The sequence below is a fragment of the Aplidium turbinatum genome, chromosome 3 (assembly GCF_918807975.1).
Source record: "Aplidium turbinatum chromosome 3, kaAplTurb1.1, whole genome shotgun sequence".
NCBI lineage: Eukaryota > Metazoa > Chordata > Ascidiacea > Aplousobranchia > Polyclinidae > Aplidium > Aplidium turbinatum.
This window is the reverse complement of record NC_137474.1, coordinates 46,624,757-46,652,597: the sequence shown is the minus strand read 5'-3', so window position 1 is coordinate 46,652,597 and position 27,841 is coordinate 46,624,757. Positions and strand designations below refer to the sequence as shown.

Below are 27,841 nucleotides of genomic sequence, written 5' to 3'. Positions count from 1 at the left end.
CCACTGTTCGATAACTTCAGTGCGACTGGAGGCTCGCTTTTCTGCGGTATCGAACCAGCAAAGTACAGCTTGACATTATACCAAGTTGTGACGACTACTGTCCAGGCTACTGCAAAAAACACTGGAGTCATCCAGCCATCACGTGACCGGAAGCAGACATTTATAGACATCTCAATAATTGATCCTCTGTTGCGTCAATCACGTTATATATGTTTATTTATTGCTTGCTAATAAATCCACGTTGCCATCGCATACTGAGTATAAGTTATGACATCACAATAAAAGCAAAGTCACAAACAACGCACATTTACAATGATTCTATGACATTGAAATTATTCGAAGAGACAAAACACATCTTTTGCATTTCATGTTTCTTTTAAAAGCTTAAATAATTTTATTTCAACATGTTTTGGGGGAATTTGAGGTTGTGTTGCTAGAAGTTGAAGAAAAAAAATAATTTTGGTCGTCCGCCCCGTTAGTTCAGTGGTGACGCTCCCGACTGAAGATCAAGCGGCTCTTGTTTGACTCTTGAGGTGAGCGCTTGAGCAACGTATTTCAGGACTGCTCTCCATTAAGCAGATTGTTCTCTACAATTATAGTACGCATTAAAGCAGTGCTTTTCAATTTGGGTGTCGCGACCACTATTTCTTGAAAATCCAGTGTATCGTTTTGCTTTGTGCAGATTAAAGTCAACCAGTAACCACGCTATGGCAAAAAAGCAAGATTATTTGGAATCCTGTGTCAAATATGGATTTGTCAGTATCGTTTCCAACGACATTGAAAAAATTCTGGGTGTAGGCTATTTTGTTTGGAAGTTTTTTCCACAACAGCTTGACAAGCTTATTAAAAAGACTGAAGATGCACCACCAACCATCTCACTGAAACTGATTTCAATAAATCCATAAAAGATTGCAATAAATTCAACTAGTGAAAATGTAGGCTATCTTTTATTCATTAATTTTTTTCACATAATCTAGCCGACTTTTATAGGAAATAAAAAGAAATAATTATCGGAGAAAATGTGACAAAAGCAGTAACTAACAACATCGCGAAAAATCGTTTATCTTTTTTGATTTCAGAAGTTTGCATTAGAACAGCGAAATGTCGGCACGAATCAAATTTGGTTAGAATTCGCATTTATTATGCTTTTTTTGAATATTTTTATGGGGTTAGGTTTATAGGATTAGGGTTAGCGAACTAGTAGTTACGTTGATTACTTTGAGGGAGTCGTAGTGCAAAACAAGGTTAAAAACCCCTGCATTAGAGACTAAAAGGAATGGCTACAAACCATGGCTTACGTAATACAGGCCTTGCCATCGTGCAGGCTGGAGTCCAAGCTGGAGGCGAAGCTTGCTTCTGCACTGTTTGCAGTAAAGAGTTCTCTCAGATTCGATAAGATAAGAGAAAGAAAAAAATTGCTCCTCCGCGATCTCGTAGTATTTCTCGCATGTATCGTCACACCGATTTATTCAGAAAATATTTTACGAAAATAGCCAACTGACTAGAAGGGGGCGTTTTTCTTATTTTGGTTATGAAATAGCAATGTAGTGTTAATTTTTTTTTTTTTAATTGAACAATTTTTTTATTTATTACTGTATGTGTAACTTTTAGAAGCATTCATAATTTGTACAAACGTATATTAAAGTAGCCATTTGTTCGAGTTATTAACAACCACGCCACATGTTGAATCGGTCTTTGTGAACATAAGGATTGGGAAAACAGGAATCTATGCTGCAAGCAAGAAGATGCAAAATTTTGACAGCAGCAAAGTATAGTCTACTAATACAAGTTATTAATGTTGGTAGGCCTAATGTTATAAGCTAATGTTGTAGCTGGTGAATAGTCACTAACTGTTGTACGTACATTAGATTTCTCACAATCATTAAGTTGTTAGATAGGTGTAGGTTTTTCATTATAGCTGAACCTTGAACAGTCAAAACATCAAAGAGGACTTCCCTACTGTAGGTACGGTACAGCCAGGTTCTCAGCAATCAAGATTTGATAAAAATTTTAATAAACAAATTCCAGAGTAGAAGTTACTCTTACTGCATGTTTGTTTTTGACAGAGAATTTTACCAAGAGAGTAGGCTATCTTTGCGCAGGGCTAGGTCAAAGCAAGAGATTAAAACTTTAGTTTTTTTATATGTTACTGATCAGGAATAGGTTATTAGGCTATAAGGAACCTAAAAGGTAAGCCTATAAAATCATATAATTAACTACTCCCATGTTATATTTAGGTAACTTAATAACAATTAATTCATAATGGGGCGTAAATGTTGTGTGATGAATTGCAATTATTAGCCTACTTACTTCTTGCCAAAGATATGATAAATGTGTAGTCTTGTAAACTTTTGCAGTTGGTTACTTGGTATGAATGTCTATTGTTCATTGCAAGAATTTATCATTTTTTTCATACAATGAATGGAATGACTTGTGAAGCTTGACTGAATTTGTTAAATCAATTTAACAATAGTTATTCAGTTATTAAGAAGGCTATGGTTATATTTACACTACTGGTATATAGTGTAATAATAGCCTCAATAGTGTTGCCAGATAAGAAATTCTGCCCTAATTTGAGAAAAGATTAAAGCTGTTGAAAACAAAAACTTGTAGTTTGGAATTTTTTTAGTCCTGAGCAAAGATCAAAACCCTAATCTTATTCCTAACTCTAAACCCTACCTCAACCCTCCCTAACTTTAATCCTAACTCTGGCAACAGCTGATTGTAACAATGACATTAAGTGTGAAAAAATAGCCACTTCCTATTAAGAAATACAGAAAGCTAGTTAAATCATCAACAACAAAATGGCAAGGCTATTTGCTTTAATTCTCGTCGTTAATGAGACTTTGACTACTACTACTACTGTATATGATAGTGATCAATGCTTTCAGAGTGCTCAATGTGTTGTGTGTTACTATCATGACATTTAGGAATTTAATAGGCAAATAACTTATTGTAGAACATACTGTACAATACACAACATTATTGCTACAATTTACGTCTCAAAGTTATGGAACTGGAGAAGTGCTTTATTGGAAAATCAAAGGAGTATGATGAATGTCATAAAGCGTGGTATACCAAACGACAAGAATTGTTACCCATTGCACAGTTGAAACGAACTACGACTTGCATAATGGAGAGCGGGAGTCAAAGTGGAAGATTGCATTTTCGACTCAAGTGCAAAGATATGCCTTTATCATTATTAAGTATATATACATATTGCGCGATTTGAAAAGAGACAAACGAGATGCTGTAATCTCTTACAACTCCATTATGGAGTTAACCTTCCCAAAGCACGCCAATCAATTACATTAAATACTCATGTCAAGAAGGTTGATAAAAACCCACAATGCAATTACACCCGGATTGAAATTATGCATCACTTGCCAGAGACAAGCAAAACAGAGCTGGATATTCTAGCCAAGGGCAACCCTTCTGACACGGATGAGTGTGATGATGCATGCTAATCTTCAAGTACATCTGAAGCTGACAGATCAGAATTTGCAATTACAAATAACGAAGGTGCACTTGATGCACTTAATGAAAGTCTTTTAAATCAAAATCTGTCACCAATCAAATTGAACATTTACTACGACATCATGATGCATATGCTGTGTGATCATGTATTTTTTATTAAAAAATCAATAATCAGCAGTGCCCTATTTATGGCATATGCACTTTGCTCTACTACTGTAGAGCATCATTAGTGTCTCAATTGTATGACACTTCAAGTCTATTGATTGAAAACATTATGAATATATACTGTAGCAATGAAAAATTCATGTCAATTGCAGAAGCTTGCAACAAAATGTATTTATCATACTTTTCTACATGAAGCAGGTTATTTTTTCGTGACAGTTTAGCATGCATTTTGGGGGAAAAAATCGTTTTGCAGATTTGAAATATGGGGCATTGAAATGGAGTACCCCAAAACGTTTGTATAATAAAAAAAGTGTTTTCCTTTGCTCTTTTCACAAACGTAATAATATATTTCAATTCCTTGCCCCAAAAACTATAAGAATACATATTTTTATTATTTCTGTATCATAAAAAATAAGAATTCTAAGCTTTTTTTTTTTTTCTTCTCGTGATATGAAAATAGCGCCTCTAGTGGCAAAAATATAATCGTTGATATCTTGAAAACCGCTTGATGGATTTTGACAGTACCAATGCCAATCTTCATCTTTTCCTAATAGCTCTAACATATTAAAAAAATGAAGAAATTCTGAGAGGATGGGTTAGAAAATTTTGACTGTATTATAATAGAATGACTCATACATATTGTCTTTCATTGTGCTTTTGTGTTGTGTTTGTATTTGCGTTACTGACGTTAAATCAACGTTAATAATAGCAGATTATGCTTGACAAGAAATATTGTTTTCTTGTGTGCATTTGTACCTTTTTATTTAACACCTTTTATTCTACTATGTGCTTTATTTAAATGTGTCATTCATTGTAAATCAAACGTAGAATGCATATAACTTATCAATTTAATTAAAAAAAATTTGATTATTATTTACTGATATGGTATCAATCGAGCAGGATTTAACAAAATGGGCAAACAAGCCTTGAAAAGTGTGTTTAGCAAGTTATAGACATGAATTTTTGTTCGCCTCCAGCTTGGACTCCAGCTCGCACGATGGCAAGGCCTGTATTTAGTAAGCCATGCTACAAACTAATGATGACAATGTACAGTGCGGTCTAAATTACGTAAAATAATGCTACAGAGCATACACTACATAATAGAAGGCAAAGTAACCAAGCGTTATAGTTTACAAAAACCGTGATATTAAAAAGGTTTAAAAAATCAAGAAAATGAATTATCTTATCATAAATAGGTAAAAATCGATTTCGATCAGCTAGGAGCTAGATCATCTTCAGTTTAGCTTATTCAAATATAATCAAGACTTAAAACAAGCCTTTTCTGAACTCTCGAACTTTTCTGAACTCTTAAATGTCAATTCACAACATTCTTGGTGATCGTTAACTCTTCCGATTTTTTTGGTTTCTATTTAGTTTTTTATTTTCAAAATCATATTTTAGTTCATGTGGCCATGGCAACACACTATAAAATTACGTATAAACAGTGAATACAATACAGTGCAATAACGGAGATTATGGACAAATCAACATTATAGAAGTTTCAGATAACTAAGCCGTTAAAAAGCTGTTCTTGTTTAAGCTGTTCTTGTAAAAGCTGTTCTCTTTTACAAGCACACAGACACGTAATTCTGATGGGATTCGAACCAGAAACCATCAGAACGTTAATAGGATATCTTCACTAATGCAGTATGAAGTTAGTTCGATTGTTTCTGGAAAGATGTTTCCATTTGTTGGGCTGCGCAACCTTCCAGAAGACAAGTATGTTGAACTTGTAGATTGAAAAGGTTCGAAGCATCGAGAAGGTAGTTTGGAGTTCTGGAAACGTCGTCACTAAAAATAAAAAGCAGTAAACAATGAAATAACAAAAGGTTTGATAAACAACCCCGAAAAATATTTTATCTGGTCCAGATCTTTATCAGATCGGATACGGATCTGACCAGAACTTTGCAAGATCAGGAGCAGATAAAGTGGTTGTATGGAAAGCTACAAAATTTTTATGCAAAATAATTTTAGAAATAAATCATTTGAAATCAGTTACAAATACGTTCTACTTGCAAGCGAGCAGGCTGCCTTACCTCTCACCATTCAGATGCGTAGTTATTTGATGCACGTTTTAAACCTTCTAAGTTTTGCGTAATATTTTTATGCATAGATGTGTCGATAGTTTCTGCTGCGTGTCTGATACGTTGTTGGCAAAGCATAAAATACCCAAATTAAAAATTAACTTTCATCGCAAAGGAAAACTGAAAACTGAAGATTGTGAAAATAAAAATTTGACCTCACAAAAAAGATCAAAAGCAAATGAATAGGAAGTCATCAGGGATATGGAAACAGTGCCGAGATAAGATTTTCCTATAACTTACCAATAAAATTAAAGTAAATGGTGTGGCTTTCACGTCTAATAAAACGCTATCATAACTACTGCGATGCAGTTTATCTATAAGTTACTTTTCTGCAAATGGATCGCTAAAGCATTCAGTATATCCTTTCCAATCCCTTAAAACTACCATCATCTTATCATTATTATTGATGTTGTTCGCATATAACTCACCTTATCCAACATGAGCGATTTGAAGAGTATAACTTAGTATTTCTTGTCCAACAAAACCTTGAGAAGTTCAGGAAAGTTCTTGTCAAACTTTTCGTCGTCGCTTAAATCGTAGTAAAGTTTGTCTCCTACCAGAAGTCCTGTAAGTATATGGGGTAGAACGGTACACTCATGTTCTTGTTTGATTACTATATTCACACGATTCAGCAAAAACTATGCAATTGTACTCGAAATCACAATATATTGGTTGCAACGGGAGTCAATAAGTAGCCGTGAATGCTGGGTAGATAAGTGGACAACTAGCAAGGCTGAAAAAGGTAAAAATGCACGCTCAACAAAATACAGTAACTTGTCGCAACATACAGTAATGAAAGAGAGAATATATTAATTGACAAAATGATCATTCATAACGAGGATACGAAAACAACTTCTGAACTTTAAAAACAATTTCAGCTTGTCATTGTTACATCACTGACGTAACTTAGCTACGTAGGGTGACATTGTGACGTTGATCCAGACAATGAATCGTCCACTAGGTGTCGCTGAATAGAGACTTTTAAAACTCCGCATCACTCAAACTGGACCTCCAACGAAAGTTAAACCAATTTTTCGTTTCGTTGTTTGTAGAACCAAACCATAATTTTTTGATTTAGCGACCAGACGATTAGAAAGTTTTCTTCTTGCATGTGAGGTGGTAGCAGTCACATTATTCCATTCAGACGTTGCATTCATTGGACATTGGACTTGTTGCTATAATAAGCTGTAAGATGAGCGTTCCATTTTGAGGTCTGTTGACACCCCAGTTATGGATGATGTGTTGTGGGGCCTGCGCGGTTGGGCGGCATGCTCAAGATGGCGGTTCGCGAATACCCATTGAAAGGTATGGGGTGGTAAAATACCCCACACCAGTAAGTTAAAAAGTGAACATCACTCATTCAGGTCCGAACACATTCCAAAAGATCAAGACAAAATAATCGTCATGCTGAAGTAAGATATCCATTAAGTGTAAAGCAGATATTCAAACTTGCTTACAAATGCTGTGATGGGAAAATATTTCAATTTAATTACAGGATGTAAAATAATTGAAATTTTAAACTACCAGGCTTAAGATTAAAGAACAAAATTTTAAATAAGTGAGATTTATGTATTTCATGGTGGCTTAGTATTTCGTCTCCAATGATCGTTCTCATTCAGAAGACTTCACTGTTGACAAGACAGGCATTGAAAAGTGGGATTTAAAACTGGTATTGAAAACGTATTTTCAGTTAGAAAAAATAAGAAGATCTGACCGAAGATATTGTAACAGTTAGATTTGTGTCAAAGTCAGCATGCTTACCAAGCCACCCATCTCCTCTGTAGTTGTCTTGAAGCATGATGGGGATAATAGGTTTCTTCAGTTTGTCTGTATATTTTCCTTCCAGACTAAATGAAGGTGAATACGTCGTAATTGAAAGCTACGTAATAGGTCTTAGAGCAAGGTAACTGCAAACTTGCTAAGCTGATGAAATAATATAATCAAAAGCCGGATGAATACTAAACGAAATATTTGACCTCATGGAAATAAAAAATAAAAAAAACTAACCGAAACTCAGCGAACTAAAACGATAGCAATTAGTAAGCTTAGCAAGAAGCAATTCTAAAGATCACACCAAATGTGCGGTTCTTAACCCTATCTGTAGCGACTATATAAAAGATGAGCTGAATGTAAAATTTACACAGGCTTTAACTTGAAGTAAAATAATTTTTGGCAGCACGTTAGCGGTATCACAATTTGGTGCAAGAAAATACACTTCGGCATCGCATTACTGCAACGTCTGCCAAGAAACCCATTCGAGGTGCAATGTATAACGATCACTGTAGAACGTGCTGTTCTTAACTTCAAGCTTCAATAATTTAGGGGAGACGATTGGCCCAATCTCCCTTCTGGATCTGCAACTGTGTCAAGCGAAGAAACATACAATCTTCATTGACATTAAACTAAATTATCTTTGCTCACATCACTCACCAACAGTTATGGCTGTCTCTGTACTTAATTGATACACCCATCAGTACAACAGAAGCACCCTGGACAGCCTCTGCCATGCGATCTAAGACGCTTCCTTCCATTTTGTCAACATCCATCCAAACCTCAAGGTTTTTTTGTTTTAATTTATCTCTCAGCTGAAAAAGAAATTCCTCAGTTAACCTTTGAATCAAAAAAAAAATTGTTGTTGTCTACAGTGCACAAACTGGTGCATAAACTGGTATAAAAGCAAACAGGATCGACTAGATTAGCAAAAAAAGGGAAAGGCCTTAGCTCAGTAGTCTACTATCACAAGCTGAAAATGATGATGATGACTGTGCGAAACTGATCGAGTAACAATGAAAATACAAAAATAAAAAAAATTGAATTTTGTTATGCTCAGTTTGTGCTTTGTGAGGAGAAATGAGTGACTACATCTGAAGAACAGTCTTCCCGTAATATAGATGTACAAAATACAGTATAAAGATGTTCTACTGAAACCAAGCCCTATCTTACCCTAGACAGGTTTAGCAACAAATTAATTATAAGCAGTGTTGAACCAATGGCGACTATGGTTGGACCAATTCTGAATAGTTTATTTTAAATTCCGCCGTTTTCAACATTTTTGTCTTGACAGATCTCTTTTGGTGACCCTCAAAGCGATCAAACACTCCTACAAAACTTTTTAGATGAAATTTTAGTAGATCGCGTCTAATAGACACAATTGTTTCATAATTATGAATATGTTGGCATGCTGGAGCAAACATCAGTAATCTACGTGTTGATTTAATGTTTTTCTATACATTTTATCGAAAATTAATAGAAGTTTTCCGACAAAAAAATTATCCCTTTTTATTTGTAATTAATATTGCCATGTAATGAAAGTCATGGCAAAACTGTAGTTGCTGATAGACTGCTGACTCACGTATGGACTTCTAAATTAAGCATTGATCAACAATCTGTTGTCACAAAAGAGTTAAGAAGCTGAATACCAACATATCAGCTTATAAAAAGATTTAACTCTTTTATGAGATTTTATAGTGAAGAAAGTAAATCTTTGTGCGACACTCTTTGAAATTGCAATCGACGTATCAGTGCGTCGTGACGCATCGTTTGGAATTGAATGTATTATTAAATAAAACATAACCAAATGTAAATGCAGTAGGTTGTCAATCATGCTGCAAGTATGGAAACCTTCAAGGGACTCCTTGGAGGTGAACAAACTCCCGGTTGAGAGCCACTGGTCTATATGTTTGGTTTAAAATGTCATGAAGCAATTATTCTACAAACGCTTACCTTTAACATGATATCTTGGCTATCCCATTGGTAGCTAATCATGATGTGACCATCCTTGCTTGACTAGAAAGGACGAAATAAAATTGTTGCAGTAAACAAGAAACAAACCCGTTTAATTTGTTGTGAATAAACTTCCAACAACTTCTGCAAAGTGATTGCGTTGCAATCATCACTATTATCATTATGATAAACTATTCTTCGCTTTTTCTTTATAATCACTTTAAGATTAACCAAATCAACTTTTGTTAGGAACAATTTTGTAAGTTTGTTTTATTGTTTCAATCTTACATTTACCTGAGGTTCTTGCTCTGTTGCCTTGACGACGACAATCACTCTGTTAGCTGCTTCTCGTAAATCCCTGACAATAAAGCATGATGGCAAAATTGAAGCATAGTGACAACATTATGGAAACATTGATACGTCACAATTATAACCAGAACGATTGCGGGTTGGGCTATTTCTCAACAAAAAGAGGGTAGCCTTCAATTAAATAGTCTAACAACCTTCTCTCTAATTCTTCATTTGAAAATACAGATAAAATAAACACGATTACTAAAATAAACGTAATTGAGAGGCTATCCTTAATCCTTGCCAACCCAGTGAAGCTTATTGATTTCTATTGAAGGTTTTAATGTTAGGAATGCACAGTTAAGCTAAGTTATAATTTTGAACATGCTCATTGCTCATATACAAGGTAACTAACGCTTACAGAGCAACAGGTTTTCTTATCTATTTTTTTAAAACATGATATGGAAAAACTTACTTCGAATCCGATTTGGAAAAGATTTCAAGCGATTCCATAACCTTTCCATTTTCCAATGTTTTTATTTTATTTGCATTGTCGCCATCAAGTGCAAATGCCCATAGAGCTTTGAGAGCCACAAGTTGAAACTTTTCCTTTTCTGAAAACACAAAAACAGATATTGGGAAAACTTTGCTGTAAGACAAATATTTAATATTGAAGGTTGAAAATTTTAAACAAGTTTCAAATAACTTGTTTTTGTTAACAAATAAAATCTTTGAGGATATGCTGCATGTCGGAAAGTAGGGGAAGGTGAGGTAAGTTGAGCCAGTGGGTAAGTTGAGCCACCCCCCGTAACTCGAAAACTAAAAATCGCATCAACTTTCTACTGCCACCTACCTGACCGTTTATCTTATATGGAGCTGTTCTGTAAAGATTATAGGTCTTTGTCTTGTAGAAAAACAGAAAAACTGTTTTTAGTGATTTTGGGAAGTTTTTTGAACTTTTTGAAAAAAAAGATTTTTTGTGTTTTACAAAATGTCTGTGGCATTCACCAGTATTGATATATTTAACAGTAATCACTAATGTTAGCTTATTCAGAAACTATTAAAGTGAGGTTGCTGGCTCATATATGACTGGAGAAATTCCCGTTTAACTTTTAATGGCGGCCTTGAGGTAAGTTGAGCCAGTGATGTACAGGTAAGTTGAGCCGGTGGCTCAACTTACCTCACTTCAGCTGCCAGTGTTAAGTGATGATACATGTAGTCATTAAATAGATAACAACGTGTATTTTACTCTTTAATAGTCTAAATCTCTGAAAAAATAATTTGTCCATTGGTCTATTGAAGTTTAAATTTATTTGTTGCCTAGTGTAAACTGCAGCCTACAAGCAACATGCAAGGGAAAACCCGACCTGTGCATTACATTGGTAAAATCGAATTCTTCAATGAAGATGGAGAAATTGAGGCCAACTTTGTCAGAAAAGTGCCTGGAAAGTCCGAGGAAAAGTTGTCATTGGCGTAGCCAGAAAAAATTGTTTGGGGGGGGGCAAATATTTGATGAATTAAAGAGAACGACAAGTGTTTTGTTTAAGCCATCGCCACCTGATGTGCAGTGACGTATCCTGGTGGCTTGAGCAAGGGAAGCAATGAAACTGGGGGTTATAGCGTGCCGAAGGCACTCGTAATCTAGGGGGTCCGGAGGCATGCTCCCCTGAAAAATTTTTGCAAAATTACATTTAAATAATGGATTATAGAGCTTTCTGGAAACACTTTTAGGGTAATATTTGTATAAAATTTATTAGCAGATAAACAGCTATTAACTTATTAAAGGTGGCTCTTACACACGAACGGGCAAAATCTGCGGCTAAAATTAGAGAACACCAAAAACTCAGCGACACAAAAACCCAACAGAGTAAGCCATTCTGAAATTGCTTCCACAAACTAGTTAAAAGAAACGTAAATTGCGTAAATTTTGCGCGATTCTTTGTCTTTCTGTGTGTCTAAAACAAGTCCTTGGGGGTGTTAATACCCAGATCTCTTGGAAAACATTATAAATTTCTACAAATTTTATTATATTTTCAACAAAGGGCTCAACTTCGGAATCCAAACTTTGAAAATTGGGCGGGGCATGGCCCCTTTCGCCCCCCTGGCTACGCCTATGAAAGTTGTCCTTTGTCTTTAAAGCAAACGATGAGTGTGCTTTTCTTAAAGAGGATATCGTTAAAGCTTCCTCACACGACCACTTGGAGAAACTTTCTGCCGTCAGCAGAAATTCCGGTTTCCATGCTCTCTTGATCGGTGGCATATGGAATAAGTTTAGATCAGACAGACAACGGAAATTGATTTAGAAAATTCACATTTTGGAGGTTTATTTAATCAGGATTGTGCTGTATTGATTCATCGTTTTATTTTCTGTTCTTTAGCTCAGTTAACACGATCTGCTAGCACTACATTAATTCAACGTCTGTTGACGTTTAATCAACGAAAAAGTGGCAGATTTGTCGGCTGGGAAGTGCGCAATTTCACTGTCGAACAGTCACAACAAAATAAATTTATCCTTTCACATGTTGTTCTTTCTTAGTGGTAGCAGCTATGTATCAACTGCTACCCAACCTGTCTTCTTTCTAACTTTCGACTCAAGTTCCACATGTGTTGAGTGAAGATTACATATTGTCAACAAGAGACTGGATCAATTGTGCAGTGGAATAGTCACTGCACGAGTGTGGCATGGAGGAACAAACCGTAGACCACACCATCTGTAACTGCGCCATCTGCCATGCGCCAAATGATGTGCGTGGTCTGCGCGAATTGGATGACGAATCAATTCAATGGCTGCTCGACACCTGCCCAAACATCTAGACCGCGTCGCCGCCACTGCCCAAGGGTGGTAAAAGGCAGAGCCCCTCGACCCCTGGAGTGGCGAAGAAGGTTCAAACGAAGAAGAAGAAAATCACATCGTAAAAGACCGAGCCACGTTTTCGTTAAGCAGCGAAAACACGAGTTAGTAAATAGAGGAAAAATAATGAAAGATTGTCGCTCAAGCATGACAGTGCATTGCAATGATGACGTCACCATTGCGTCACAGTCCATGTTACAATTCGGGACAAATAGCTGGGCAATAATTTCGTGAACACATGTATTGCATAACATTTTATATGTAGGCTACCATCGCTACAGCTTTTGTTATTGAACTTAAACAAGTGGCTCAACTTACCTCACACCCCGGCTCAACTTACCACGTGGGGTAGGTAAGTTGAGCCAAAATGGCGTAATCTTTAAAACATGCTTTTTTTCAATATTCTTATGAGTTATGAAAAAATTTTTTTTGTTAAATTAAGGCCAAAGCATCAACCATTATGCTGCCACTTTCACTTTTATTGTAAATCTAGCGGTTTTCTTAGTAGAAGCGTTTAAGTAAAAAGTGGCTCAACTTACCTCATCCTCCCCTACGTCACAGGCTATCTTAGCCCCGTGCTAATTAATCGCTATTAACAGGAGCTATGAAAATCACAGAACCAAAATATTTTACAAGATAATAGCTATGTGTATTATGCGTATAGAAATTAAATCTTTACCCAACAAATTTATTGGAATAAAGTGTTTGAGATGAAAAGACGTCAGAAAGTCGGTTTTTATTCTAATTTCCCGAAAAAAAGCTTCAAAATTGAAATTTTTGAATAATAACATAAAGTAATGCTAAACTAAACAAAAATTGCTTTTGCTGTTACATATAAGGCATTTTTTTTTTACATTTCAAAGTAATTGCACTAACATTTATATTGCACTAACCAAGGCCACCTAAAGATACGGCCTGATTTGTCACATTTTGCAGAAATTTTCAGGTTTTTCTAACTTTGGGCAAACATTCAAATGAATTTTTCTAAAAACTAGATTTTTACGCTTTCTTTATTCTTTTCCCCAGATGACACAATAAATTTTAACATCCTCACATGTTAAAAAACAAAGAAAATTTGATTTCGAAGATTTTAGTCAGACTGTTAATTTTCAATAACAGTCTGATTTTGCGTTTTTCAACTTACTTTTTCTCATTTGCTACTGCTTCCACAAGGCAACAAAGAAGTTTTATGTCATTAGGACACCGCAAAAATTAAAAACATCTAAAAAAATATCAGTCAAGCACTAGCTGCAGCTGTAATCAAAATCTGCAAAATGTGACAAATCAGGCCACATCTCCAGGTGGCCATGCACTAACATTAAATCATATATAACTAGCATTGCACGAGAATGTCTAGCCACCTGAGACGAAATGCTTATTGTGAAGGGCAGGAAGACAGAAAAATTACCAGTGTAGGTTTAGAAAGTTTGCAACGTACAAAAACTAAAAGTCAAGAAATTTCACATTTCTAGCATATTTCTTTCTGAGAAATATTTCACAACTAGAGTGGGGCGTTCTCATAAAACCCCGTGTCGCTACAGATAGGATTAAATATCAGTATGTCAACAGTAGAAAAAATTAAAGTAAAAAAAAACAGAAAACAAAAGTGAAACAAAAGTAGGTCAACAGTAGATTAACTTTTATCTTGTTTTTCACTGATGAAAAACGCTTTTTTTAACCGTACATGTTACTGGCTTAGACCCTATGGTCTCGCCCTCTGCTAATTCAGCAATTTCACATAGAAGCAGTGACGCTAGAAACCTGAGATTTCTTGACTTTTACTTTTTTCTTCTTGCCCCAACTTTTAATCCCGATTATGTTGGTATCGGATAATTGAAGCGTTTAGAACGAAAAGTGACTAAGTCACAAAATACTACTAAGGAGATATTGACATGTACAGTATTTAATTGCATTGTAAAATCAAGATTTAAAAGATTTTTTGTTTTTACCATATGTCAGTGTCTACAACCCCAACCTAGTTCTGATTGCACTATTAATTGATTTTTTAGTTGAACTTGTCAAAAAATAGTGATAATATTCTTTATTGGACTTATGCACTTTTCTTCAAAATTGCTGGACATAGGCACTTTTAGACACAAATGATGGACTTAAGTACTTTTAAGTGTTCTATAGGCCTAACAGAATTTGCCATCTCTTACTCCAGATACTACTGTAAAGTAAGCTATTTAAATATATTTCTTCAAACCTCGTACTAATATGACATTGGAATAATCTGCAAAAAACTATTTTGGGTTAGAAATATCATGAAAAAATTAGGCTGGTAGCACATAATAACTGTTACTGGTAATTAATGGGGTGAAAAACAGGTAAAGTACAGAGACTTCCCCACCTTCATTGGCAATGTACAGTAGAATAATAATTGGGTTAGGCCTACTAGACTACATAATAATAATTGGGTACACTCTCAAAACCTTCTTTCCTTCATTAGTAGTGTAGTATAGAAGTAAAGAAGACTGGTAGACAGGCTAGGACCTTTACAGAATAAGTTATAAAAATAATAGTCCAATCTAATAGGCTACTTAATCTTAGGTTAAGTGTACTTTATTTCGTTATCTGCTGGCACCAACACATCGAATAGCCTAATCATGTCCCATGAATATTGAAGTCTGCACTGCTAAACTTCTTGCAAACTGGACCTGTGGACTGCTGAATTTGATTTACCGGTATTTGATCACTTATTTGCAAAATATCTACAATTAAAAGCTGATAAAAACACTACCTTTCATAACACTACCAATGATCCTAATTCTTCACCTACCCTACCTAAACCAGAGGCAGTGCCAGACTGCCAGTGTCCCAGTCTAAATAACCGGTAGCCAGCTAATGACTTTATATCCTCTAAAATGGAAACCGATCAAAAAGCAAAATAAAAATCATGTCACGTGGTTAAATGACTCGACGCTATTGGTCAGAACGGACTTAGCTACTTTTAGAAGAAAAAATCACCTTTCCGCTCAAAACCTGTATTCGAAAATGATGGCTTAGCAACCTTTATACCAAAATATTTTTGTGTCTGGTGACAAAGGACAATGAAAGCAATACGTTTTTGTACTTAACTCAATTCGAGTGAAAATGTGACTTAGGCACTTTTCGTTCTAAACGCTTCAATTGTGAAGTTCACAATAAACCTTTTGTCACAGTCAGTTATGAAATGCAAGAAATTTGCTGATATATTCAATAGCTTGATTGACAGTTTACTATTAGCGTGCGGTTTCAATTTGTGTTTCAGATAATATGAAACCAAGGAACTTTCAGAAATAATTATTTAAACTACCATTCAACGTTTTATTGGCAGAGAAAACTTTTTCTCGAACCGTAGAAAATGTAATTATCAGATCACCGCTTCAATGCGTGATGGAAATCTACAGATAAATCTGCATCAGGCATTGCAGAGTGCAAAAAACAGTGTTGCAGAACGCGTTTTCGAATATTAAATTCTCATCAGTGCAACTACGTTTATGAACGCAATAACAACGGTTAAATTTAAACTCAATACAATACATTACAAACATTATAAGGACATATTCTCAGTGTTCAATTGAATATTAATAAATCCAGAGACATCAGAAAATCACTTCCCGCATGCAATTCCAGACCGACATTACTCGCTTAAGGTTTTTTTGTTTTGTTAAAACAAACTTAATGTTCAAAGCAAAAAAGCCATCACAATGAACATCTACCGAAGTATACTAATTTACAGTACTTTAGATAAGCACTGAAAATTAATAGACGGTATTGTTATTAATATCAATTCAATATGATTTCAGTGATTATAATACAATGTAATCCAGTAGCGTATCCAATTAATTAGCGACAACCTTCTAAAGTACACGTTAATTCGAACAGAAATAAGAATTTATCAAAAGTCTTGTGTTTGTCGGTGGCGCTAAAATTCAATTCTGTACCCAGGCAGCAAAATCCGTCATTTTTACATTGATTCAATGTCGATTTTGCTGTCTTGGTAGGGAGTCGCGATTTGACGCGTTATGAGTCATTCTTTGCTGGCAGACAACAATTAGGAAGGTAGGCTAATTTGTTATTTGTGCAAATTGCTTTGTACAGTAGTGCAAAAAGTGCATGGAATACTGTTGGCACAGAAACGGAAAAAAAATTGATGAAATCCTGTGTTCAACACAAGAGGACTTTCAAAATAAAATGTGAACTGAGAAATTTGACCAAGAAATGGCGAAAATAGGTCAAAAACCGAGTCTTTATCACCTTTTCTACCTAAACTACACAATCACGAATATATTTTGGGAAATAAATTGCTTGAAGTGATATATAACGCTTTTGACCAACGGCATACTTTTTCCCGTTGTTATTTGTCATAAGCTGACGGAGTAATTAGCAATAAGAGAGACGTAGACCTGATGGTCTCGGCCAGTAACTCTTGCCGCCAAAAGGAAGCAGTAACAGATACGGTTAAATAAATGTCAACAACAATTTTGCAAATGAAGCCTTGGTAGAGTTGCATTATTAATATTATTTTAAAATCTGTGGTAGTTTTTTTAAACACTGTATTGACCACTTGTGAGTGGTGGCGTTTCCAGAAACAATCAAAAATTAAAACACTTCTGAATTCATACGAGAAAACTTCTCAAAACTTTATGTCCTGGTATGAAATATGTGTAGGTAAAATAGAACTTCAGAGAGGACGTCACTTTTTCGGTACCCGGTCATTTGGTCGACAGGACAATTGGTCGACAGACATTTGGTCGACAGGACGTTACGTCGACAGAACGATTCATTTTAGGGTTAGGGTTAGTTAACTAACCTTAACCCTAACCTAACTCTAACCCTAACCCTAAAATGAATCGTTCTGTCGACCTAACGTCCTGTCGACCAAATGTCTTGTTGACCAAACGTCCTGTCGACCAAATGTCTGTCGACCAATCAACCTTACACCACTTTTTCGACCTAGGTAAAATATATGAATAAAATGTATGATAACTAATATGTTGCATTGCGCATAGCTCACCTTTCCAGCAGTTTGATCACTGTGGCAAGGTAGGTGAAAGTATCCAAATATGGTCGCATTGGTGATTTAAAAAACGTGATTTGGTACGCTGTATAAAATTTGGTGCTATTTGGTACCGTTTTTAATTTTTGGTTTTTATCATTCGTATTGCACTTTTTTCAATATCGAAAAAGTTTGAGAACCTGACAATGAGCAAAGCGCTAGGTTGGCATTTGGTGCCACACTCTCCCTGGCTCGCCGGTCACTGGAGCCACACCACGCCCTCCACAGCTACATCACCAGACCGGCAATAAAAAAACGCCTCAAATCGAGAAGCCCCTTTGTTGCTCAAGCACAATCCTTGTTGGAGCACAACACCAGTGCGTCATCCGGGATCACCAATACCTGGCAAGAGGAGTGGACACACAACACCTCTAGAATCCACAACTTTGTCCCCGATGCTGGACTCATGCCACCAGGAAAGGAGCTCAGCCGACCTGCCTCGGCACGGCTGAATCGCCTCCGCACTGGTGGGCGCTTCGCATCCTTGATGCAAAAATGGCGGCTATCAACATCTGCGGCATGCAACTGTGGTGCAGAGGAACAGACAGCAAACCACATCCTGTACCACTGCCCGACGTTTACTCCACCAAGGACAGATGGCCTGCCAACGCTGGATGACTCTACAGTACAATTAAGTGGCTGCTCAACAATGCTCGGACATTTCACCCCAATGAAACGTGGTCCAAAAACCAACCTCTCATACGAAAGAAGAAGCATTTGGTCTTTGGTATTTTTTTGTCTTTGGTCTTTAGTGTGCCTTTGGTATTTCGTCGGCTTATGTCTTGGCGGAGAACGGATGTGCTTTTTATTCGTCTCGTAAATTATTATTTTTTTGTAAAAAGTAGCTGCCTGACGAGGGTTTAAGGAAGGAATAGGTGCTGATTGGTAATTTGTCAGTGAAGGTTGCAGGTAAGTACGAATTTACTGAAGAGAATGTAGGCTACACGGTAATATTGAAGAAGTAGACTAATAGAATGAACTGTGGTGAAGTTAAATTGAGCTGAATGAAAGAAAGAAGCTGGCTGAAAAAGCTGAACTTTAAACTAGCCTAATTTTCTTTTTTTTTCTGTTTATTAATCTATGATTTTAAGTAAACTGTGTGCCTACAAGTTTAAAACTTTGGCCATTGCAGTTGCAAGCTTTAAATTGGCTGTTTGGTTGGTTTGTTTTGAATCTTTATCCTCGGACTGACAAAGCCTTGATAGGTTATTCCTGGTAATTTCTCACACGTGTCCGCCCCGTTAGCTCAGTGGTTACGCGGCCGGCTCAAGATCACGCGGCGCTGGGTTAACTCTCGTGGTGTGCGCTTGAGTAACGCATTTCAGGACTACTCTCTATTCACCGGCACCTAGTGAATGGAATAATTCCCTGACAAAAATACTTTAACAATCGGAAACTTCCCTCTGCCAATCTCGGTAACCGGCCCGGCGCAAGAGCCTCTACAAGTATGCGAAACTACCAGGAATAACCTATCAAGGCTTTGTCAGTCAGAGGATAAAGATTCAAAAACCAACCAAACCAACTTGTAGAGGCTTTTGACGCAAGGCCGGTTACCGAGATTGACAGAGTGAAGTTTCCAATTGTTGAAGTCTTATTTCCGGGGAATTATTCTATCCATTAGGTGCCGCTGTATGGACGACAGTCCTGAGAAGGCGTTGCTCAAATGCACACCCCAAGAGTCGAACCAGCGCGGCCTTGATCTTGAAGCTTGCAGCAATAGCTTTTTCAGAAAAAATTGGCTAGGCCTGCTACATTAACTGATTAATAGTCTATTGAATTAAACTGCTTATTTCTGTGTACCAATGGGTGACTCTGTGACCATTGCAGTGTCATTTCTTCTAATTTGCTTTGCTGTATTGTGTATGGCAAAAGTAGAAATGAATGCTATCATAAAAATCGTAAGCATTTGAAAGCATTGGAAGTTGAATTCTCTTGGTCGTGCAGCCCACCTGAATCAAGCCTGGTAAATAAAAAAAAGAAAAAGAGGATTGTTTTTAAGAAACGAAGAAGGCTGGTGCCGTGTTCATTGATCTCACTGCAGCATATGCCATAGTGTGGCACCGCGGCCTCGTCTGCAAACTTCTTCATCTTCTTTCCTACCGGCACATGGTCAGAATGATTATGGAGCTTGTCTACAATCGCAGTTTTACCCTCACCACGGACGCGGACGAAGAAGCAGGCTACGACGCCTTAAGAACGGCGTTCCTCAGGAATCCGTCCTGGCTCCACTTCTTTTTAATATTTACATCCATGACCTTCCACCAACAACATCTAAGCTGTATGCCTATACCGACGACCTGACTACGGTGCATAACGCTTCGGAATGGTTTCCACTGAAAATGACCCTAACTTAAGATTTGTCTAGGATGTCAGACTACCTCCACAAGTGGAAACTCAAGCTTAGTAAATCTAAAATGGTGTCGACCGCTTTTCATCTAAACAACAAGGAAGCAAAGCGAGAGATGAACATCAATATTGAAGGAAGCATCCTGTCATTTAACCCCACACCATTCTACCTCGGTGTTAGTTTGTACAGAGCTCTGACGTACCTGCACCACTTGGAATCGCTCCGCATTAAAGTAACATCATGCGTTGCCCTTATCCGTCGACGAGCAAACGACAAGCAAACATCGAAAAGAAGAAGAAACATCAAGTTTATGGACAGTTTATTTTGTTGGTGCAAATACTGTAATTGCTTCTGAAAGGAAAAAAAGCCTTGATGGAAAGAATTATGATCATAATTTTGTTCTGTGCTAATGAAGTGGATATAAATTTTGTTATTTCGAAAGGTGAAACAAATTTGGTACTCTGTTTATCAATTTGGTACCATTTAGAAAAAAATTGGTACGGTACCTATTCCGTAAGTGTGATTGACAACACTTTTACCATAGTCATCTGCTTTGGCGGATCTAGACACCATAAACATTTCTGTCCCTCAACAAGTTTGACAGTTCATATTTCTGCAATCCAGTGTCTTGTTCTAACTGATGGAGAATATCACTAATTTCCCGTTGACTTCAACAGCAGTGACCTGCCAGCTGAAACCTTCGTCTTCTGATTATCTCAGTGAGAGGTGATAGGTCACAGCAGAGGTGTCTATTGTTGAAGTGCTGCTTATTCGTGAAGTGCATTTGTTTATAATCGTGTATGAATGACAAATTTAAGCTTAAATCATTTTCAAACAAATCTCTAGAATTGATTGTAGCTTTGATCAATCAAGTTTTTTTTATATCTCGTATAAAATGAAGTTAAAGATGAATTTCCGGTGTTCTCTTAACCCTTAGGCGGTTGGGCTCTCTGGAGTCTTGCTCAGTTTGGGGGGGGGCTGTCGATTCTTCTTATGCTTTAGGAGTGATATCCCTGTTATTTTTTAAAGCACGGTTCCAAAACTTAGGATTCACTTTGTAAAAATATTCACGTTGAGCATATCCGAAAATTAAAACTATGTGAGTTTTAGAACTGCTCATATACGTTGAGATGTTGAGGTGACTTATGACGTTTGGGTTATTTGGTATTTTTTGGTAGAGTAATGAAAAACATGCATTGCAATGTTGTGATTAAATTTTTTTTACATAATCTCAATTTGAATCATTTGATTAACGAACCATTTGTTTAACGAGGCCAAATTAATTACTTTCATCCAGCTGGTGGGAAAATTTTGTTCAATAGAATATGAAATATTTCAGAGGATGTGCTGAGAAATGCCTTATATCTCTCAATTTATAACCTTTATTTTCTCAAAATTTCAGCTCAATAGAGGTGAATAAAAGTCAGGAAAAGTCAAGAAGTCTCATAGTCGCAGCCTCAGTGGTTTTAGAGATACAAATGTTGATACAAAAAAGTTGAATTGACAGCCCCCCCCCAACCTTCAAAGGGTTAACTTTTTGATATTGTGCTTTCTATGTTACAGTTGGCTACAAACTACATAATCTCACAACAAAGTGCATGCCATATATCTTTGGTATGTTTAACAACACATGCTACTTCTCCGGCTTTGTTGAACCTTTTATGTTACGGTACTAAAGTACTGTAGTTGGCTATCTATAAAGCAACATTCATCAAAAGTCTCCAAAACTTTGCCATTTTCGTGAAAAAAAGTATTGACCCCAGTTTAATCTGACATTAGAATCAATTTGATGCAAACTGTTGCTGTAATTATTCTTCAATTTCATTTCAAGCATAACTTCAAACCACCAAAAGCATTTAGCAAAGACACAAATAATCTATCAACTTACCTATGCACATAAGAAACATATTTTGCATAATTACTGTGTTGTTTTTGGCCAAGCAACTTATGGCTTTGACAAATTCCTCTACAGAGTAGATCTGATACCGTCCATTCCAACTGGTTAACGCTTTTTGTAAAAACTGTAAATAAACAACAGTTATGCAGCAGGCCTACATAAAGTAAGTTTTAATCTAGCGCTTGATACATCACAGAGTATCCGTTGTTCCAGAGGTTTACAAGGCATTTTCATCCCAGTATCGAACATTATTACAAGTAGGTCTAGCCTACAGCACAATGGTAGTGTAACAACATTACAGATAGGGCTAAGTATGTAAGTAAAGCATGGCAGATTATACCGAAATATTTTTACTAGAGGTAAATAATCTGTCTACAATATTTGTCATCTGATGTAAAGTTGTAAATTCATGGACATTTACAAGAACACAAAAACACAATATAGTCTCTCATGATCCATAGTGAATTATTATATTGATGGGGCCAAAACACATATAAAGAAGAATTAATAAAGTTGAATATAAAAATGTTAATAGTAAAAATTAAAACCTTTCACTCACTTCATTCAATGTTTCAATGATGAATTTGTTGGACACCATGTAGCTTTTGTACATATTGCCGATGCCTATATACATAATCTGAGTTGATGTGATCTCGTTCCAAATGGTGCAGGATCCTTCAATCTTGGTTGATGTGATCATGTTCTCAATTGTTTGGTCATCCTACGTTGTTGTGGTGAAATAATACTTGTTTAACATGTTGCAATTAATACAAGAAAAGACAGTAAAAGAAATGAGAGTACTTTGATCAGAAGGTTAAGGAAAGTTTCGGTGAAGAAAAGCAGGTTCTGTTACTTAGTCTTATAGTAATGGGCTCTGCAACATAAAGAGATTTTGTTCAATCCTATCTGTAGCAACACGGGGGTTTATGAGGTCGCCCTACTGTAGTAGTGAACTATTTCACAGAATGAAATATTCTAGAAATGTGAAGTTTCTTGACTTTAGTTTTTGTACATTGCGAATTTTCTAAACCTAAACTGGTCATTTTTCTATCTTCCTGCCGTTTACAATAAGCATTTCGTCTCAGGTGGCTCGACATTTTCATGAAACTTTCGCTGCTTGATATTTGAGGAAACAAATTATATGGTAGATTATAAATGTTAGTGCAATTGCTTTGAAATGTAAAAACGCCCGAAAATGCCTTATATTGATGAGCAAAAGTATTTTTTTGTTTAGTTTAGCATCACTTTATGTTATAGTAGGAACGGTCAATTTTAAAGGTATTTTTGGGAAATTAGAATAAAAACCGACTTTCTGAGGTTTTTTTCATCTCAAAAACTATATGTCAATAAATTTTTTGGATAAAATTTAATTTCTAATCGCACAATACATAATATGGCTATTTTCTTGTAAAATATTTTGGTTCTGTGAATTTTCATAGCTCTCGTTATTAGCGATTAATTAGCACGGGGCCAAGATAGCTCGTGGCGTACTTTCCGCGTACAAAAACAGCTCGTACTAAGATAGGATTAAGGTTGAAGAATTAAAATTAGGATAAACAAACCTCATTCTTAAATATAAACAGGAAGTTCAGTACCCTACTTCCAGTAGGAACAACACTATCAAGACGTCTTCAACAAACAATGCTTTTGTTACAGTCATACTAATGTGGAAATGTGTGCGATGTTTCATAAAAAGTTAACTCTATGTGTAGCGATACGGGGCTTTATGAGGACGCCCCACTCTAATAGTGAAATATTTCACAGAAAGAAATATGCTAGAACTGTGGAATTTCTTAACTTTTAGTTTTTATTCTTTGCGAATTTTCTAAATCTAAACTGGTTATTTTTCTACTTTTCTGGCCTTCACAATCAGCATTTCGTCTCACGTGGCTAGACATTTTCGTGCAATGCTAGATATATATATGTTAATGTTAGTGAACTATAAATGTTAGTGCAATTACTTTGAAATGTAAAAACGCCCAAAAATGTGTTATATTTATGAAAAAAAGGGATTTTTTGTTGAATTTAGCATTAGTCAATGCTATAATTCAAAAATTTCAATTTTGAAGCTATTTTCAAGAAATTAAAATAAAAATTGACTTTCTGACGTTTTTTTAACTCAAACATTTTATTTCAATAAATTTGTTGGGTAAAAATTTAATTTCTATACGCGCAATACACATGGCTATTATCTTGTAAAATATTTTGGATCTCTGATTTTCATAGCTCTCGTTGTTAGCGAATAATCAGCATGGGGCTAAAGTAGCATCTGACGTACTTTCCGCGTACGATAACAGCTCGTTTTAACCCTACCTGGTAGTCGTTTCAAAGACGCGCGAAAAGCACGAGACGTGGCCGTTTGTCCACGCCCTGATTAATGGCTTATAACTCAGCCGCTAAATATCGCACATTTGAGAAAATTGGCATGCACATTGCACGTAGTCAAATGCTTTTATTTTATATTGTAATTATTTGTTTTCGAAATAAATGCTTAGTTTATGTATTCTGAACACATATGTTGCAAAAAAGCTCTAAAAACGCAAATTTTGCTGGCATTTAGTCATTTTATGTCCGATTTTCTTCGTCCGAATTTTAATTTTGATGATTTGTGAACATTCAAAAAAATACTTTGAAACAAATTATTTTTTCCTATAATAAATGCAGTATTTTTCATATTCATACTACATCAAGCAGTTTTGAGGTTATTGTGATGAATTGCTCTCCGCAGGTGGTCATGGCTGCTTAGCATCGTAGTATCTCTCATGACAAATCAACATGAATGAAAGCATAAAATAGTTGTAGCGATCCCAGCCAGCAAATCATTTTTTTCACATTGATTCAACGTTGGCAGATTGATTTTCTGGTTGAAATAACTCTAGTTTATCACATTCTTTCCCAGTCCTTTTTACATTTATTTAACGTCTGCAGACGTCGAATCATTGTTGAAAGTGGTTGATTTACTGGCTGGGTTAGAAGTATACAGTAGGTAACACGATTTTCAGTCAGCTGTTTTGTCAGGTGTTTCATTTCATACAGTGTAGCTATCATTTCAACCTGCCAAAATGTTTTAGAATCAGAAGAAAAAAACTTCGTTTTGATATTTTTCAATGCAGCTAAACGTTGAAACGATATAAAAGTCAACTTTTCTGCTTGGGCTGCCTGCTTTTTGCTAAATTTCTCAGACAGCAAAACCGGTCATTTTTAAGACGTTGAATCAATGTAAAAATGACGGGCTTTTCTGTCAGGGTTGTTTAACTTGAGTCTGGCAATGTCGAGACAATCTAAGAAAAGTTGATTTTACTTTTCAAGATTCAAAATGATATGTACCACAATTCTGGATCAACACACATCGAATGATCGTGGAGTTATGAAAAATTCAGTTTAGCGAAACACAATGCTCGCTGTTCTATCGTGAGCACTGAGCAGTCAGGTAGTGCTGACGCCAGGAAGATAGCTCCTTCTCAAGTGGATGGCATGAATGGCAATAACATACATAGTTGATATTTCAACATGTGCTTTGTGCAAAAAGGCATGTTGCATTTGAAGCAACGATGAGGAACTTTGCCGAGATTATTTCTTTTTTTGGAATAACCTGTTACTCTGATGTCGTCTACCTCTACACATATGGTACAAAACGCTTTGTGGATGGCTGTGGTTGATGATTCGGTTGTGATTAGCTCTGTTTTTCTTTTCAGAAGTAGCAAAGTGTAAATACTAAACTAAAGTAACTGATCATTTCTAGTTGCCAAAGTTTACTTTTCATGTTGTGAACACGTCTTCGTAAAAACTGGTCAACTTCACTTGCCTTGCAATGACGCAACAAAAACTGCCTAAATTGAGATAAAACGATAAATTGTACTATGAGTCCCATTGCGTTTCGTTCTTAGTTTTAATGTGTGATTGATGACTTGACTCGCGGTCGACTGCGGCCACTGTATATACAATAGCAGAAGCGATGAGTCATCTCGATGCCGATTGCTAAAATCTAGGAATTTAGACAAAATTTCTGAACAGCCTGTGACAACATGCTAATTGTGAACCACATAGTGTTTCAAAAATAACCAAAGTAGGTTTAAACGATGCTCAAATGATAAAAAGTAAAAGTCAAGAAATATCAGCGTTTTAGGAAAATTCCTTCTATATAAAATTTCAAAACTAGTGAAGGGCGTGGCCATGTGACCACGTCCGATAACAGGTCGAGTTAAGATAGGGTTAAAAGCACGTGGACAATGTTGCATGTACGGAATTTTGTTAAAACTGAAAAGAAAAGGCCATGAGATGTGTGTGCGGCCTGTTATATTTTATGGTAAGCGTATCTATAATCTGCAGGTCGCTGCAGCAGATGGAGTGTTTTGAAGGATGGACACTTTGTACATAGGACAATTTCTTCTATGAACCAGCTGACTGCAGCATTGAGCCCTCTGGAACTCTTCCAGAGAGTTGGATTTTGTTTTAAACTGTGCTTTATTAGGGCAGGAGAAAAAAAAGTAATGATAGCAGTGAGAATTGAACCCATGTCATCGAAATGACTATTCCCTATCCCTTGACTTCTATTCCCTAGACTCCTCATCCACTCCGGCTACGTCGAAACGTTGAAATAATGTACCTACTTCTTAAAATGTATGAGTCGTATGACTGAAATCAGCTGATTAAAATATTGCCTTCTGATTGGTTAATAAACCTCATCTGACGCAGCGACTTGGAGATTACAAATACGAGTTGTCTATCGCTGTCTATTCGATGCTACAATCGGCTGCCCAGAAATTAACATTGGGCAGTGTTATCTCGTATCGATTGTATCAAAATACGCTATTGATGTTTTATGTAACAATGTAACAATATAACACAGTTGCTCAATAATTACCAATTGTGAACGAGATTTAATCCAATCAAGCACCAGGTTAAGAGTCAAATCTTTCAATTGGACTTCCTCCAAAACCAGCGTCTTAATGTTGCGCATTGCTTTCACCAAGGTAGCATATGGCGTATGGTTAATGGTTTTTATCTAAAGATGCAACATCTTTGGAATTAATTTTGCTGTATCATAAATATATGATCGATAAATTTATTAAGTTAAACAACACTCTTTAAGCAGTCGTCGTCATCGTCGTGTGAGCCTTTGTGGCCGAGGGTCTTCCCTTTTACCACCTCAGATTCACTACCAAGCTAAAGGTTTCCGAAATAAGCTGGAAAGAGATCTAGGGAGCGACTAAAGTAGCAGCCAGTCTTTGTTTACCACCTTGAAGATCGTTGATGTTCGTTCAGATCGTTCATCACCGTGCAATCGTTGATAATGTGGTCTACAGTCTGTTCCTCAGTACTACATTCTCAAATAGAGAAAGAAGCCATTCCCAATTGGTGCATGGTTGAACGGAAAAGCCTGACGCCCGTACGGAGATGGTTGGGGCGCACCCACGACTGTATATGTAGTGTCAAGCAGGTGGATCGGATGTCGGCATAGGGGATGAACGAATGGAGTCTGATGGTTTTTTAATTCAATTGAGAGTTCAATTTATTTTCTGCCCAATTAGCCGCAAAGATGTTTTGTCCATCAGCTTCGTTGACCAGGTGTTGAGCAGCTGACACGAATCGGTGTCATGATTTCAGTCGATGGGGTGCTCTCCTGATGGGCAGAAATCTTGGAATGGAGAAGATGGCTTGGCTCCAATGCCGATCCAATGCCTGAGTGGCTTCTTCGCGATGAAGCTCAACTGGTTGGATGCCAGCAAAATTTGGAAGATTGTCCAATTGTGTGGGACGCCAGCATCCGATCACTGTGCACCGAGCGTTGTTGATGGCAGTGTCGATGTTGTGGCAGTGAGCACTGCGGCACCTGACGTCATTTTTCAGGCGTCTCAGTCTGCTTTGCCGTGAGTTTCCGGTGGTATTGAAGCTGCGATCTTGACCAGTTCCATGGTCATATGGACCATATGTCTGAAAGCAAGCGAAGCAGCTTGCAAGTAAGGCC

At 36.5% G+C, this 27,841-nt stretch overlaps 1 protein-coding gene across 4 annotated transcripts in view; it reads right to left on the bottom strand.

Moving 5' to 3' along the window:
• Positions 1–2,817: 2,817 nt before the first annotated feature.
• LOC145767122 (NACHT, LRR and PYD domains-containing protein 13-like) overlaps positions 2,818–27,841 on the bottom strand; it is a 207,471-nt gene continuing 182,447 nt past the window's right edge. For 3 of the 4 annotated variants that reach the window (XM_082578884.1, XM_082578885.1, XM_082578882.1), the window contains 10 exons: positions 26,738–26,878; positions 22,433–22,594; positions 21,865–21,997; positions 10,213–10,351; positions 9,744–9,807; positions 9,450–9,512; positions 8,157–8,311; positions 7,488–7,573; positions 6,155–6,291; positions 2,818–5,433 (listed from right to left, as the gene is read on the bottom strand). In XM_082578884.1, the coding sequence (XP_082435010.1) occupies positions 6,188–6,291; positions 7,488–7,573; positions 8,157–8,311; positions 9,450–9,512; positions 9,744–9,807; positions 10,213–10,351; positions 21,865–21,997; positions 22,433–22,594; positions 26,738–26,878 (1,047 nt within the window). In that variant the 3' untranslated portion in view covers positions 2,818–5,433; positions 6,155–6,187. The remainder of the gene's footprint in view (positions 5,434–6,154; positions 6,292–7,487; positions 7,574–8,156; positions 8,312–9,449; positions 9,513–9,743; positions 9,808–10,212; positions 10,352–21,864; positions 21,998–22,432; positions 22,595–26,737; positions 26,879–27,841) is intronic. The other variant, XM_082578883.1, reaches the window with a different exon arrangement.